General features: G+C 41.7%; 1 protein-coding gene across 1 annotated transcript in view; it reads left to right on the forward strand.

Moving 5' to 3' along the window:
* The window catches only part of ASCC3 (activating signal cointegrator 1 complex subunit 3), a 2,217,780-nt gene that overhangs the window by 1,724,049 nt on the left and 475,883 nt on the right, over positions 1-17,848 (forward strand). Inside the window, exons 25-29 of the mRNA XM_086926668.1 lie at positions 10,591-10,811; positions 12,866-12,951; positions 15,878-16,044; positions 16,167-16,312; positions 16,461-16,581. Coding sequence (XP_086782794.1) covers positions 10,591-10,811; positions 12,866-12,951; positions 15,878-16,044; positions 16,167-16,312; positions 16,461-16,581 — 741 coding nt within the window. The remainder of the gene's footprint in view (positions 1-10,590; positions 10,812-12,865; positions 12,952-15,877; positions 16,045-16,166; positions 16,313-16,460; positions 16,582-17,848) is intronic.

A 17,848-nucleotide genomic window follows, 5' to 3' on the forward strand; every position in this document is an offset into this window, starting at 1 on the left:
ACCTGTTGAAGCTCCGAGCAATCCAATTGGCATGAAAAGCCTTTCTAACATCCATCCAGCGAATGCTGATGCAGATGTTCACCAACAACACTCCCACCATGTGGCACTGCAACAGATATGGTGGTAAGGGGTTGTGGACCCTTTGTCAAGAGGCCCTGCTCCTCTTGACCTTGCTGGAAAAGCAGGGCATATCCCTGGTGGTTCAACATCTGAAAGGTTCTCTGAACACCAGTGTGGGCAAACTCAGCCAAAGATACCCCCCAGATCAGGAATGGGCTCCCCATCCGCAGGTGGTACAATGTCTGTTTCAGCAGTGGGGAGAGCCTTGGTTAGATCTGTCCACCACGGAGGAGAACGCGCTATGTCAGCAAGTCTGCATGCTGAAGTTTCCAAGGTGGCTCTCGCTTGGAGTAGCTTTCCATCTCGAGTGGAGCTCAGGCCTCCTGTACACATTTCCTCCATACCACTCCTGCCCAGAGTTCTCAAGAAGATTGGGAACGACCAGGCCCAAGAAATTCATGGGACAAATGACTGGGCACGGAGAGTCTGGTATCCAGAGCTGTTGAGCATGGCAATTTGTCCTCCCCTCAGGTTCCCCTTACAGGTTGATACAGCATGGAAGGGTTTTCCACCCAAACCTGTCAATGCTCCACCTTCTTGCATGGACATTGAGCCTCGTTAGCTGATAGCTTTTGGCCTTCCGCCTGAAGTCTGTAATGTTATCTTGGCAGCCATGCGTCCCTTCAATCAGACTTTTTACACCTACTGATGGTCAAACTTTGTGGCATGGTGTACAAAAAATAAATTGATCAGCTTTCTGCCCCCATTTCTCAAGTTTTTCTATTCACCCTTTCCCTTGCCCAGCAGGGCTCTGCTCTGGGCTCTTTGAAGGGCTATCTCTCTGCCATTTCAGCTTTTCCTGCAGCTGACTGATCAGCCATCTCTCTTCAAATCCCCTATTGTACACAGGTTTCTACAGAGTTTACAACATTTGTTTCCACCTTCTCCCTTTGTTTTGCTTAAGTGGGACCTCAGTCTCGTCCTCACTTTTCTTATGTGTGTTCACTTTTAACCTTTGCATAATTGTCCACTCAAGCTTCTTATCTTCAAAAAGGCTATCCTGGTTGCAATAACATCTGCCCAGAGGCTCAGTGAGCTTCAGGCTTTATCAACCTCACCATTTATCCTGACAAACTGGTGCTTGACACAAGAGCCTTTTTTCTTCCAAAAGTGGTAACTTAATTTCATGTAGGCCAATTCTTCATCTTGCCTGCTTGTTATGCTCCTCCACATCCCTCCAAAGAAGAGGAGCAACTCCACCATCTGGACCCAAAATGAACATTCCTGTTCTACCTTGATCGAATACGAGTGTTCTGGGTAGACTGCCAACTCTCCCTGGGATATGTTGGAGCAAAGAAGGGACGGCCATACAGAAAAGGACCATCTGACAATGGATTGTACTGTGTATTAAAATTTGCTATTGATTTCCTGAAAAGCACCCCCCAAAGGGTTTACGTGCTCATTCCACCAGAACTAAAGCTGCAACAAGTGTGTTAGCTCATGGAGCTCCAGTCCAGGACATCTGCCAGGCAGCAACATGGACCTCCCTGCACACCTTTACCAAACATTACTGTCTGGAAATTGAGGTCTGTTGGGTTGGGCACTTTACCCATTTGATCCTGCAGAACTTCTTGTGTAAAATTGGCCCGCAGACCCATTTCCGAGGAGGTATGGCTTGGTTATCTATTCAAAGGTAGGGAATCAGCGGCTAGGACATGCGCAGATGGCCCGAACACCACCATGCAGAGCCAAACAACGTCACCTACTGGCGCGCAGAGGTACTGCTCACAAAACAAATTCCATACCAAGTTGGACGCCTGGGAGTAATTCAAAGGTCAAGAATCTGAGAATCTGCGGCTAGATTGGGTCTCCACCAGATCAGGCATTACCGAAGGTAAGTAACTCATTCTATACCTATCCTAGTCCACCATACAAGTCATGGAGGACCTGTACAGGAAAAGCAACCAATGGCCCCCTGCGCACATTTAATTTTTCGCAAACAAAGCCTCAATTACTATAAGAAATAAAGATTAGTATGCAAAGCAAAATGGCTCCTGTTCGGCATTCACTTGTATCTATGCTGCATCCTTTGCACCTGAGAGGGCACTGAGGGCAGATGCGCACCTATAAGGCAGGACTCCCTGAATATCATTAGCTGTTCTCTACTGGAGGAATGCGAGTCCAAAATTCTCACAGAAGCATTTAACAAGAAATTGCTCAGATGGCTAAAACTTGTCACTTTATGAACAGGCAAATTAGCTTTTTTGCGGTGTGATTGTATCCCACTTCCGTAAAAAAAATTGTTTCCTTGATTGAAACTTTCAAGGCTGCCATTTGGGTCATCTTTGCATACATTCTCAAAGAACTACTACATGGACATATCTTTAATTACGGATTTTTGCAGTGTTTCCCCTGCCTTCATTGGGGATGGGACATGCTATTAGATTGGTTTCAAAGTGGGAGCCTCCTTACAACATTTGGATGAAAGGAATGGGAAAAAGGCCTTCTTGTTGCTGCGAGTCCACTAACCTTTGTTTGTATGAAGTTTGCCTCTCCGTGTTCTCCACATTTTATTCTGTTTGGAGATAACTTGCTACTTTTTTGATACAAGAGTCAGGGTTAAAATGGTAGGACGTTTTGAAAGCTTAACTTCAGTCACTGTGAGTTGTGATTTTTTAATGTTTGGTTAAATCTGAAATGCACAATTTGGTTTTGACTCTGACTGGCCTATGTCAGTAGGTGCTTCTTAGACCTGTCATCATTATAGTGGTCTTCCCCCTTAACGTTTTGCCTGCTCACCTCCTCTTTTTGCTATGTGTTTTTGTTGGTCTTAGGACTCTGAGCACTTCCACTGTTGACCAGTGCAAAAGTGCATGTGTTTCTCTCCTAAACATGGTGACATTGGTGTATACATGATTGGCATATTTAGTACAGTGGTATAACATATTCCCAGGGCCTGTACATATAATACTACTAGTGGACATCCAGCACTGATTGTGCCTCCCACACCAGTAGACTTTCAAACCTGTCTCAGGCCTGCAATTGCAGTGCCTATGTGTGTGCGTGGTTTAATGCCACTTCGACTTGACATTTAAAACTACTTGCCAAGCCTAAACTCTTTTTCATTACACATAAGTGACCCCTACGGTAGGCCTGAGGTCGCCCTTTGGGCAGGGTGCTGTGTAAATAAAAAGTAGGACATGTAATTTTAAGTTTTACATGTCCTGGTAGTGACAAACACTTAAATTCGATGTTTACTACTGTGAGGCCTACTCCTCTCATAAGCTAGCATTGGGAATTCCTTAATACACTTTTATGCTGTAATTCCTGATTCATATCTTTGAAAAGGTGATGATAAATCATCTTTACTGGTATAGTTGCATTTAACATTACTAGTTTAGAAATGTCACTTTTAGAAAGTGTACATTTCTCTGCTCTCACTGCTTTGTGTGCCTTGCAGCCTGTCTTCAATACATGTTTGGGGTGGGTGACAGCTACACTTCGTACATTCCCTCTAGACAGCCACAAACACAGGAAGGGTGTGACAGAGAACTCATCTGCATTCATCTGCATCCTAATAGCTCTTTCTGGTCAGTAAGAGAGCAGAGGAACTGGAACACCTGAATAGGCAATGTCCTGTTTCCCACAAAAAAGGGCTGATTACCACCTACTGATAGTCTGGAGCAAGAGCTGGGATGAAAAGGGGGCTGTCCTTATCAAGGGCCTGCTTTGAAGTCACCCCCACTTCAAAGGCACAACTCGGTATAAGTCCTGGAGCTCTGACACTACCAAGACAGTACATTACTGGACATGTGAAGAACACTGCCAGGAGTAAAGACTGCTGTGCTACAAGGATTTTCACTCTGCTTGACTGGTGCTCTGGAAAAACTGCTTTTATGCTGTCCTACCCTTCTGCCTACTAATCTCTGCCCTGCTGAGGGCAAGGCCCAGGCCCATCTCACTTGAACTCAGAGGGCTTGCTGATTTGTTGCCTTTTCTGAAGTCTCAGGGCCATCAAAGACTTCAACTCTGCAATAGCACCTGGACTCTGAGAGTCCTGCCCTACCAAGTGGTGGCAATCCAGTCTTAGGCCCTTGAAAGGTGAATTCTGCAGTGACGATTTTGTGCCGATCGAAACACACATTGGCCTTCGCAGGAGCCAATTGACAACATCACTTCTATGGACTTCGTGGCTCGAAAACGAAAAACAGTGCACTCTACGACGGTGCAGTGCCTGTATTGTAAAGGGGCTCTTTGAGAAAGCCTTCATCGACTGCACGGATCGGAACAGATTCATTGCCTGCATCCACACGGTCAGCGACGATGCATCGCCTCCTGTGGTCCTCGCATCGAGTCTTTGATGTCTACACTCTCTCTATCCAATGTACTTTTTCAGAGGGACCTGCGTGAGTCCTGTATCTTGCCCATATTATATTCGGGGGTGGCTGATCAAATAGATGAGGAAATTGCTTTATATCCCAGAATCAGAGGGAAATAAGTATATACTTTTGGGAAAAAACATCAGGTAGGAAACCATCGAGCTTCTCGGCTGGCTAGACAACAAAGCTGCTGCATGAATGAAAATGGAGTGGATAATGGATAATTGCCGTAATAGAAGCAAACTGAGAATGCAATAGCTACATCTAGATATAACTTTTCCATCCTCAATGTGCTGATAAGAAGGCTGCATGTAAACTGTTAACTGTATTGAGAATCAAAGTTAATCTCTAAGTGGGATAAAACCTTAAACATTAAAAGCCCAAATGAGAGCTGTGAATCTATGCCCCAACAACACACAGACTACATGACTAGAGTATGACTATACAACAAAGTGCTGTTGTGAGAAATTGGCTTATCAGTTGAGGGCAGTGAAACCATATTCAAGCACCAACCACAATCATTGTCAGAGTGAACCATCAAAAAGTCATTAAATTAACCTGTGCTTAATTGTGGTAGGTTGGAACAAAAGCAGTCAGCTTTAACTTAGAAGTAATGTGTACAGTATTTGTGCAGCACACAAACAGTAATGAAATGAAAACATAACACAAGAAATATCCTGTACCAATTTAGAAAAAATATAGTAAAATATGATATATTATTTAACACCTAAACAACAAAATCCAATCAGTAAAATAGGATAGAGAAATGCAAGATAAATATAGTGCCTAAAAGCACAAAGTGCCGCTCACGGTTATCTTGTCCTGCAAGACAGGGTGAAAATCACAAGTTCAGACCGACTGCAGTGGAGAGTGGGCCAGATAAAGTGACCAGGTTAGTTCAGCTTAAAGAGTTTTCTTCTCAAAGTCTGGTGCGAAGAGTCCTGTTTGCGGTGGACGATGCCACAAGGAGCAAAAAAAGCATTGCAGATCATCTTCACTCTAGCGTGAAGAGCATCCAGGCATTACGGACAGTTGTCACTGTAGAGCGAAGACCGTTTTGGACGTTGCAGACAGCTGTTGCGATAGCTTCATGTTGGTGGTCATCGTGGGATGTTGATGCTGTGGCATGAATTGCTGATCTTGCGTTGCTGTTCGTTGCTTGTGGTCGCTGTAGCGCGAATAGTCGAGTTCACCGAAGCTTTGCTTAAGCAGAAGGAAAGATCTTGGCTCCTACAAGCCTTTCGCATTCACGTAGAACCCAAAATGTCAGGTTTTCACCTTTGTGTTCTGAGAATTGCACTCTGATGCAAATCAAGGGCCTATGACCTGAGGAGGCTCCTCTTGGTGATCAGTGGCTCACTTTTGCAGAGGCCAGCAGGTCCAGGTAGGTTCATTTGCAGCAGGTCAGCTGGAGAGTTGCAGGGAATTCTCTGGAGCTTGTTCTGCTCTGAACAAGGGGTCAGCCAGATGACCCTTGGATTCACTTTAGGTAGTCTGGGTTGAAGGGAGCAGGTCCAGCCTTCCTTCTTCTACAGCATTGCAGGCCTCACACAACAGGGCAGTCCTATGTCAGCAACCAGTACCTTCGGCAGTATCCACAGGTCCAGGAGTGTACTAAAGAGTTGGTCTGAGGCTCTGATATTTATACCCGATGCCCGCGTTGAAGTGGGAGAAATTTATCGACTTCCCCCACATCTGGTTTTGGATTTTCCTTCCATCCTGTTCCCAGGTATGGAGTTATATTGACCGTTGCGCAGGCTATTCTCCTCCGTGATAATGTGATCAGTACATGATCATAACTGTCTTCTTGTTGGTTGAAATGCGAATAAAGAATTTTTTTTTTTAAAGGCTAGTGTGAAGTTCTTTGTGTGTGTGCTGAGGCAGCCTCCTTTGAAGAGCAAGTCTGGCTGGTGACAGCTTCAACACTCCTATCGAGTCAGGATAGGTCTTACTTCCAACACCCAGTCCCCTTTTGTGATACTCTCTAGAAGGAATACACAAAGGCCAAAAGCCAACTACACCTACTGCTGTGACCCCGGATACAGGCTGGAGGCATAAATGGTTAGGACAAGATAATGCCGACTTTCTAAAAGGGCAATTTTCTGAATTGTGGCTTAAAATCTGCTTTTACCATTAAAGAGGGTTTTAAATTACAATTCCTTAGATACCACACGACATTTCTACCTGTTCCCAAACAAAAGTTATCACCTAACCTCATCGATGCTTGAGATATTCTTCTCCTGTGCTGGGCCATAATAGAACTGGGCGTGGTCATGACGAGCTCAGCTCGTCATGAGCACCGTGCCTCATGACGAGCTGATCTCGTCATGAGCATCGAAAGGGTTAATGAATGTATTATGGTATCCCAATGTTATCATATGGGAGAGGTAGGCTTTACAGAAGTGAAAACGAATTTGAGAGTTTTTTTCCAACCAGGGCATGTAAAACTTAAAAGCACATGTCCACATTTTTAAATACAATGCACACTGCCCTATTGGCTGGTTAGGACCCACCTTAGGGATGACTTATATGTATTAAAAAAAGGAGGGGTTAGGTTTAGGAAGAAGCTTATTTTTCCAGGTCGAAATAGCAGTTTAAAACGGCACACAGACTGCAATGGCCGACCCAAAACATGTTTAAAAATGTCACTTAAGTTGATGACACAATAAGTGCTGCAGGCCCACTAATAGATTATCATTTACAAAGTTACTAGGGCCTTATAAGTAAATTAAATGTGCCAATTAGGTGTAAGCTAATGTTAATATGTTTAAAGGAGTGAGCACAAGCAATTTAGCAATGTTAGCAGTGGTAAAGTGCACAGGGTCCTTAAAGACATCAGAAAAGGTTCAGAAAACATATGGGTTGAAGGCAAAATGTTTGAGGGTGACCCTGCAGAACGGGATAAGTCCTACTTCTGTGGAATAAAAGTAGGGCAGACAGGAGACCAAAGACACAAATGGAAGACAAAATAAGACATGGAGGTTATCTCTCTCCCTTGCTTGCCCAGTGTCCCAACCTACCTCACTTTTCCTATCTTGTTGCCAGCTGTCAACTTTTTCTGCCCATAGTTGGATAGTGTCACACCATGCCATTACTGCTTGCTCACATAGATAGCAATATTTTGCCTCTATCTATACTATCAGCTGTAGCACTCCCTCATTGTACAGTAGTCTGTTGTATTGCAAGAAGGTTTTGAATACAGAGGCCCACACAAAAATGCATAAATAAGAAAAAGACTGGGTCCAGATGGCAAAAAGTGGGCAGTCCGGGTCATATGGTTAGTTACAGCTCACAGGACAACCTCATTTGAGGAAGGAGCCACAAACTCCAGAGATAATCTTTATCTGTCCATGAAACACTCTCCTAAAAACAATGTAGTGTACTGATAGACTGCTTTTCTCCATTGCCTGGAGTATGTCATCTACTACTAAAGCAGCCTGTTTTCCTGTACTGAACCCTGGAGGTAGTATTGTTAAAGTTGTAGAAATGACCAATCCAGCGGAAGGTTCCCGACATGTGATAACAATCATCTCCAGTTATTTCCACTTCAAGAAAAAAATAAGTAGCAAGTCGCCTTCCATCGGATTATGATCATGTACTTGCTGTGATATTAGATGGATTTGTTTTATGATTGATGCAAGTGGTGTTCCTTCTGTTCTTTAGCTGATGGCCAGGCTCTGGTTTCTAGGGGCTACAAATTAATGAGAGCGGCTCTGCTCCAGATGTTTAAGCACATGTGCTTCAGCCATCAAAATGGCAGCTCTGGACCTTCATTTTAGCGATTGGTGTTTGAATGTTTGCACTTACTGCAGACGTGTGCAAACCATAGAGCTTGCCATATAATGAAGTGCTTCCAAAGCTTTGGGTTTTTGTAGTGGGTGCTACATTTTAATGATATCAATCATTATTGATTACATTCTATACACCTTTCATGTGTACCATATGTCTTGATGATGGGGTAGCAAATATTTAGATTAAATATCTTGACATGACTTCAGTATGAGCACCGTGAGAATTCAGCACCGAATCGGCTCTCACTCATGTTATGGATGACATTTAAAAAATGCTCGACCAAAATGAATCCTGCCTCCTAATCCTCCTTGCCCTTTCCTCAGCGTTTGACACTGTTAATCACGACAACAACCTCCTATCCATTTGAAGGACAGGATGGGCCTGTCTGGTGTCGTGCTGCAATGGTTCTCGTCCTTCATCCACCAGAGATCTCAAAGTGTTAAGGCGAACCACTCTCTCTCCCAGCCATCACCAGTATCCATGGGGTCCCCCAAGGGTCCGCCCTATCCACCATACTCTTCAGTCTGTTCTTGAAACCCTTAGCTAATGCACTAAATTCCGCAGACATTCTCTTCCATATATATGTGGATGATACGCAACTCTATCTGAAAATCTCCTCCCCGAATAACCACATATCACTCAACTCAACCCTCATGAACACTCAAAACTGGTTAACTGAGAATCACCTCTTGATCAACACATCCAAAACAGAATTCCTTTTCCTTTCTCCTGCGAATCACATCCCCAAGATAGACCTTTGGATGAACCACCTCACTCGCTTCAACTGCTCATTGTTGACTCTGGCAAATCTCTCGGACTCACCCTAGACAAGCATCTGAACATGAAAAATCATATCAGCAATGTGTGCAAGGGAGCTAATCACCTAATGTGGATACTCAGGAATCTCAAACCTTTCCTCCCACAGGCGGACTTCAAACAAGTGGTCCAAGCACTTGTTCTGCCAAGGCTAGACTATGGCACTGCTACGCTCTGTGGCCTCCCCAAATATACCTTGGCCCCACTCAGGGCTTCACTAAATGCGGCAGCCAGATTGGTCACGGGTACCAAAAGAACTAGCACATCTCCCCAGTCTTAAAATCCCTAAATTGGTTGCCCTATGAAGCAAGAATTCAGCTAAAGATTGCCTATCTGTCACACAAAGCCCTGTATTTCAAAAACCCCAGTTATCTAGCGCAAAAGCTAGAATTATCCTGAGGTGGTAGACCTTCCCAGAGTGCTAACTCCCTCCTCCTGAAACCACAGAAAAGAGAACTTGTTCACGAGGAGCTTTCTCCGGCTCTGCGCCGAAGATCTGGAACTCTCTCCCACCAGAAATACTCAGAATCTCCTCCAAGGTTGCATTCAAATTGGAAGTAAAACAATTCCTCATGAACAAGTTCTTACCTTAAAAGGGTCTCAGAACGTCTGCTCTAATACTCTGGATTTACACCCAAGGTCCTGCCTTTGGTGTTAATCTGCTTTACTAGTCACGTACTCCCCTCCCAGTTCTCTACTGTCCAAATATTATCTTACGCTTTGTCGTCCATTTTGTTCATAACCTTTTTGTTTGATATGCATATTTGATTTGTTTGGGTTGGTATTCCATTTGATTATTGTACTGCAACTATTACCTTCCTCTCCCTCAAATTGTAAAGTGCTCCGATATCCTTCGGGATCACGTTTGCGCTATATAAAACTTTATAAATAAAAAGAATAATAAATGAGTTGCATTTGGCACACAAGTCAGATCAAAACCACATACCTTCTGCTTTCCTCAGGGAATCATTTCAGAAAGAGCTCTCACTGCAAGTTGATGCTTCATAGAGTGCCTCTGAATGGTCATTAAATAGTGAAACCTGAGTCGAAGCATTTAAATAACTGCAGCAAGATAAACATCTTTCTGCGCTAATGTACCTATTTCACATTAAAGTTGTCCCTGACTTACCTTATTTACCTCTTTATGATTCCAAGTTCTTGGTTATAACAATGTGTTGAAATAGATAGAGGAAAGTTCAATTAAAGCATGTTTATTGGGCTGTACCTTGAGAGGTCATTATGTTAATTATTGGGATCCAAAGCTTAGAATATTGCAAGCGGTGGCGTGGGGGGAGCGGGTGTGGGGATGTGTGTGTGTGAAGCAGTATCCAAATGAAGCACATTGATTAACTCATGCATGTTTCTCTGTTGTGTATTATGATACAATTCATTTGAGGGAATGTGTGGTTGGTGTAGGAAGGGGTAAACACATAGGTGCTTTTATATACTTGATTGTTTCATATTTCTACTCCTTTCAAATTAAATTATGTAATCTCTGATTCTGTACAAATATATAATAACTGTCTGTATTTTAATATTCTAGAACTACTGGACCTTCAACCTTTGCCAATCACTGCTTTAGGACATCGGGAGTATGAGGCCTTGTACAAATTTACTCATTTCAACCCCATTCAGACCCAGATATTTCACACATTGTATCACACAGACTCAAACGTTCTCCTTGGAGCACCAACAGGCTCTGGAAAAACTGTGGCGGCTGAGTTGGCTATCTTCCGAATCTTCAACAAGTACCCCACATCTAAGGTTAGCTATAATTTGTTAACAATGTTTACAAGATATTTTGGGTCAAAACGTTATAAGCAGAGTTGGATCTATTGGCTATGTGACACCCTCTAAGAGTAAAGGCCCAGTGAAGAATAGTAGCCATCAAGTCATGCAGATATATAGACTTGCTTTGTACCTCAGTCTCATTTAGAGGAAATAGGCCTTGAGCGTATAAAAATAAAAATCCGAAGTTATGTTAGCACATATTCTTTCAAATTTATATAGGAGTTTATTTTTATTTGTTGGTTTTGTCTTTTTATAGATTTAATTACCGGACTTAAATTCTTCCGTAATTTTCTTCTTGTGTTTATGTAAACCGAACAAGATTTGAAAAGACAGCCAGCACATAGTTTGCAAACAATATAACTTCCTCAGTGCTTCTAATAATTACATTCAAAACATATATTATCTGATTGTTAAATTAATTTCTTACAGTAGATGCAGAGTGCTAAATCACTCAGTAATTATGTTGATACTTGTGATGTTCATGACCAATAATGAGCATTTAATAATATTAATTCCACTGTTCACTTTTATCACACAGTCTGATTATTATAACCGAATAAATAATCCTACCCATTTTTCACATAGATATCTTAAAATGCTTTACCATCCTGACACATCCCGAGACTGAATGATATTAATAATCCTTATGTACTATATTTCTACTGGATTGATCATCACTCTGTCAAACTGGTGCTAGAAATCAATAACCATTTATAGATGTTTATCAAATATATCTTGAGCATTTGAGGCAGTTTTGTCTCCCCTACTATTTGATGTTGTTCCCTGTTCTTACATTTATTACAGTTGAGGCTAAGAAGAACTCGATAGCTATGTCACATATACTCGCTAAGTAAAGTAGTAGATCTTACAAGTAATTAGCATGAGCATGGCGTTACGATACATTGGTCAAGATTGCTTCAGCCATTTTTCTGCTAACTTGGTAATGGTAGAAGAGTAGCTATTCAAGTGTGTTTACAGAAATTAAGAGCTGCTTTTGTCCTACATTTCTTGTCCTATTTATCCCTCAAATGTTGCAGTTGTCTTAAAAATAATTTGTTGCAAATGGAATTCCTTTGTCATGAACCGAGGACTGGAAGAGTACCTCTGCAATTATGCAGTGTTGCTCCCTGTAAATGTAAATGTCATGGTACTTATAGAGCGCACTTTCACCAGACGGTCACCTTGCGGTGTCGCCTATTCGGCTTCCTGGCGCTGATACTCATACCGCTGTGGAACCCCTCCTGACTTTCCCTGTGAAGTGTCCACTCCTGGGCACCCCAGGGTGAAGCCAGGCATCCTTAGCGCTGTTGGGGCCGGTGTGGAGGTTAAGCAAGCTATTGCCCAGAGTTGCAGCGTGGGGCCCCTGATTAGAATAGACACTGAGGCGAGAATTAACAGGTCCGAGGAAATTGAGCCCGAGACCCCGCCGAGGCGGGAATCGAACCCTGCTCCCTGGCCAGAACTCTGCATCAGGGTCTGCCGCTCTAACCATTGAGCCAGCTTGCCAGAGTGTGGGTCTGCTACTTTTTCCTGGTGTATCCTCCAGAATGCTTTGTTGCATGTACTTTTTGATCCAAAGGAAATGTGTTTGACAGGATTAATTACTAAACATCAATAGATTTCGATTGAAAAGTATGGCCTGTGTTTGTGGAAAACATGAAGGTTTTGACCTGAAAATAAAATGATGATGGTACTCCAAGAATTGTATTTAGGATAGCTGTGGAAAAAGTGATTTACCTGAGGAATCAAGGTAGTGTAGAAGGAAACGTTCCTTGCAGAATACTTTTTAATATTAGTTAGTCAAACGTGATAGGTGTACTCTGCAGGTGTATTAAGTAAATATATGGTACAATTGTGATGTTAATGGCTTACAGTTCTTTTTGCTATTTAGTTAAATAAGGCGTGCGTAATTGTACTTTTGTCTGCTTCAGGACGTGATGAATTCCCTTTTTGTATAATTGGTGTCTCTTAATTTACTCCGATGGCAGCTACAGCTATTTTACTGATGTGCGTTCTTTCTTTTTTAGGCTGTATACATTGCGCCGCTCAAAGCATTGGTACGAGAACGAATTGAGGACTGGAAAGTTAGAATTGAAGAAAAGTTGGGTAAAAAGTAAGTATGTTGTTGACTGCAAGGTAATGTAAGGAATCAACTTAAATAACAACAAAGGAGTAACCAAACAATTATAAAGGAATCGTTAGTTCCAATACTCAAGTGAGAACTAAAGATCTCACACTAAATGCAGAAGAAATGTTAAAGTGTTAAACAAAAACACAGGAAAATCATTATAGGAAAAAATTCAATATTTTGGAAATAAAACCCTCACTCCTCAACATAGTTGATGACATGCTTCACCATGGGATTTTACCAAGGGGATAACATGTCTCCCTGGACTGCTGCTACAACTGAGTTACAGCGGAGCAGATTCCAATTATATACAAGGTGAAAAAAGTGACAAAAGTGAATTTAAAAAAATGGCAAGCTGACCTCCACAATCCATTTAATAAGGAGTCAGATTGTCATTCTTAAAAACAGTGATTCGGACATTTAGTTGCCATCAATTCGAGTCAACTATATCCTTAGTGTTTTTCTTAAAAGAGGTCGACATGTTTCTGCTTACAGAGTGCTCTATTCAGCAAAGCTTTCATCAGGACAAAAGAAAAAATAGAATAAGAATGAAGAAAAAACTTCCAGGTTGTCTACGCACCCTAAGGTGTATCCTAACCTTGGGAAATTACATACACACATAGGTAAACTCACGGTTTTACCATGGTTGGTCACGCATGGGATATCCAGCAACTACCAATGTTAGTATCCTACAGGGATTGCTCCCTGGGCACTGCGACAGAGGTATTCTTCACGACCTGGGATATTTGCACCCGATCGACTCCCCACTCGGTACCTATGTCATTCACGTCCGCTGCCCGAATGTTTGCCAGAGTGTCCTTTATCCCTATTTCTCTTTTGGTTTTTGATAGAGAAATGTAAGGAATCAAGCAAACTATAGTAATGAGAGGCTTTGAAATAAAATTACAGATCTCAAGTTTCATTCTTTATTAAATATATGATCCTTCAAGCTTCCTGTTACTGCAGTGGGAATGGAAAATATATATTTTAACCTCTAATCACCGTCAGCAATCTGAATATTATTCTAAGTACCTTTAGTAATGTGGTCATGTTTTTGAGGAAGGACACAAGTCCATGAAGCAGTCCACTTTGATATCATTTACCAGGCTGGAGTATCACCAGAGACCCTCTTCTTGGCTCCCTATTACTGTGTCCACTCTTGAATATTCCCTGACCAGCATTTTTCAAAATGTCCCTTAAGACAGACCCTGGGGAGCATAGCGCACTACTTGTGTTGGCGGGGCATTAAATAAGCATAGATTATGAGGTGCTTAAATACAGAGTGTACCTAATGCATTGGGGTCAGTGCTTGGTGATTATCTTTTTGTACAACTTTTTTCCTTGCAGTGATGAAATTAGAAGATTGTATTACCTCTTCCATTGCTGTAGAGAACAGGGGCACATCGACTTCCTTGTTTAGCTGCAGTAGCAGCTAAACGAGGCAGGGGCATATCCTGTTGTTGAAATGTTATGACAAATGTGGGTGATACAAGGTCTTACTTTTGGCAGCGTCACAAGTTTTAAATGAGGAAAAGACATGGTTAGTATTGGGAAAATGCCAGATTTACCTTAGAGAATGTAGTTGGCTCACATAGGGACCGTTCTATGGTTTAAACAGGCGACATTTCTTGGGCAGTGAGTAGGGGAGTACTGTAAGGTTATATAGGAACAGTTGTGCCGCCTCTTTGTTGGAAGTGTCATTCTGTTGAAAGAGCTATTGCTTGCTGGGTGAATTACAGGTTCTGATCACCCTTAAATAATCTTGCTGTGCTCCTCTTCTGTAACAGTACCTGCAGACAATATTCCATTTCTGTTCCAAGGAATGATGGGAGAGGGACAGGACTTCCCTTCTGGTTCTTTACCCTTTGATTCATGACAGATTTTAATCTCTTGTCCTGGTGAAGAGCTGTTTTCAAGAGCTAAAGATTGAAAGCCGCTCTTCTATGGGAAATTGAATGTTGGGTTGAAGCCAGCATGATTTGGAAAGCTGTATGTTGCTAGTAGTGAATAGAAGTAGTTCTTTTGACCCTGCATCGGTTACTAGACTGAATGGTTCAAACTGAAATTCCGCAACTACTCAATCCATCACAGATGCGTTTTAATTTAGAAGCTTGTCTTTTACAGATTGATATCCAGTTGTTGCTCGCTAATGGTTTATCTATTTTAACTACATACTTTGTGCTAATAAATATCTAACTAGAAAAAAAAGAGGATGCAAATGTGTATTTGTATTGATTTTACTAATTGTGCTTATCTGGAAAAATATTCTCCCTTGTCTTTCGATTCAGCTATTGTATTTAGCTAAATATCAAGTTTTTATTTGCTGCTTTTAACGCTGGACTTGCTGCACAAGTGGGGCACATCCTTTTAAGTATGTGTGTGTGCACCCAGTGCAGTAGACCAGTAGACACACATGAGAATAAGAGGCAGTCCAAATAATATTCAACCCTGAAGGCGTAAAGGGTGTTCATTTGTGTCTCCTCAATTAATGCCAAATAGACCGTGCAATCACTAGGTGTTTTCATAGGTTGTCCATTGTATTTGATCACAGCAGGCAATTATTAAGCAAAATAAGTATAAAAAGTTGACATTCCTGAATTATTTTCTCCAGAAATGTTATTAAATCCGATTTCCAGCTCATTCAGACTTTAGTAGTGACATCGGCACATAGCATAACAAAAAGAACAAAATTATAATACAATTATCGAGGGCTTTCTCACAATAAGTTTTTCTGATTTGTGAAAATCAATTTTTGGCGATGTATGGTTAATTCCTTACCACTTTCTCGGTTTTCAAGTACCTACCCTTCTGTACTATTCTGCTCTGTGTGATGCGAAACTGAATAGCACTGTAATTGATGACAGTCAAGTGAATGGGGGCATCGCTATGATCTTATTTTTCTCTTTTCCAGAGTTGTTGAGCTAACCGGAGATGTGACCCCTGATATGAAATCAATTGCGCAAGCTGACCTTATTGTGACCACACCCGAAAAGTGGGATGGTATCAGCCGAAGCTGGCAGAACAGGAGCTATGTTCAAAAAGTTGTCATTCTGATCATAGATGAGATCCATTTACTAGGTGAGCATCCAACTCAAGAACATGCCTTTGGGTAACATTTCTGAATTCTCTTAGATTCCTTGCATTGGAACTACTGTGGCTGAGCTTTCATATTAATCAATGGACATATCTTTTCGTTTTAGGGGATGAAAGGGGCCCAGTGCTCGAGGTTATTGTATCTCGAACTAACTTCATTTCATCCCACACTGAAAAACCTGTGAGGATAGTTGGTCTCTCCACAGCATTAGCAAATGCCAAAGACCTTGCTGACTGGCTTGGGATTGGTCAGGTATGTGTCAATATTGTTTAAGAATATCATAAATACATTGCACTTACTGAAAAATCCGGAGGTCTAAAAAAAAAAAAAAAAAAGTAATAAATTATATGGAAATTATTTGTGAAAGTGGTGTTTGATGGTTGCCTTTTTTTGTCTTTAGATGGGACTGTTTAACTTCCGTCCATCGGTACGACCAGTTCCTCTAGAGGTGCACATTCAGGGTTTCCCTGGTCAGCATTATTGCCCTCGCATGGCAAGTATGAACAAGCCATCCTTTCAAGGTAAGCTTAAGAGAATGTGACTTTTAGTTAATAAATGCGATAATGTATGGCTAATGGAATTAGCACTATACCAGTTTATATTCTATTCTTTATAAAAGCACCCGCCCACCCGAATAAGTTCTCTGGGGTCCTCCTCATATTTTACCACTTTTAATTAATCTAAACGCCAAGGCACTGGGCTTTTCATCACCTGTTTAATAACACTGCAGTGTTCGTTTCAGGTTGTAACCAGCAGACCTCGTCGACTGGGTTTAATCATTGTCAAATTTGCCAGCCGTGTCTAGTAGTAACTTGTAAATTAGGTCATTCTGAGTATGAGGGTTTTACTTAGGACTTTTGTTATGTTGGTTACTTGTGTTTATCTCTATCCTGAACTAGAATGTTGTCTGATACCCTTCATCTTTGGTTCTAACATGCATGCACATATTTCTCATAGCAGCCCGTGATGCAGCCCCAGCATTTCTATGGTCTTCATTTTCTTACCTTGCCACTGAGGTACCATATTCAGGTTAGCCCTCAGTTCCTATTAACAATTTCCAAACAACCATTCTACCCACCACTATTACTGATCATTTAAACCTATGTCAATCTCCTTGGCTGCACTTGTGGATCTTCATTCTTCATTTGCTGCACTGGTAGTGTCTTGTCACTGGTGGTAGATTCTGAACTGTGGGTTGTATAGATTTTGAGTTGTTATTTTTGATCTTGCAATCATTACTTGGTTTCTCGTTGTGCCTGTTTACACTTAAACAGTAGTTTCTCCTATTGCCTGTAACCGGTATTAAGCATTCCCCAACATGTATTCACCTTTTTGAAAAATGAGTTAGATTGCTCTGTATTCATTGTAACACAAGTTTATTGTTAGAGGATTTGGTTAATGTTTCAAGTAGAGAGTCCAGGTTACTGTTGTGGGTGCTTATTTTGGCTTTTCTTAAAGGACTGGTGGGATGTTTGTTCTGTATTTTTTGGGTAAGTTACTTAGCCTGATCTTCAAACCTACCAATATCAGTGGAGGTGTGTCTCAATCATATGCATTGCCCAGAGGAAACATTTCCCTGAGGCCTAAAATGTTGACTGCGAAAACACAAGAGTGTTGCTGCCAGTGGGTTTGTTGTGGGCTCTTATTTTGGCTTTTCTTAAAGGATTGGTGGAATGTTTGTTCTCCTGTATTTTTTGGGTAAGTTACTTAGCCTGATCTTCAAGTCTACCAATATCAGTGGAGTTGTGTCTCAATCATAAGCATTGCCCAGAGGAAACATTTCCCTGA

Source organism: Lissotriton vulgaris, chromosome 6, assembly GCF_964263255.1.
Source record: "Lissotriton vulgaris chromosome 6, aLisVul1.2, whole genome shotgun sequence".
Lineage (NCBI taxonomy): Eukaryota > Metazoa > Chordata > Amphibia > Caudata > Salamandridae > Lissotriton > Lissotriton vulgaris.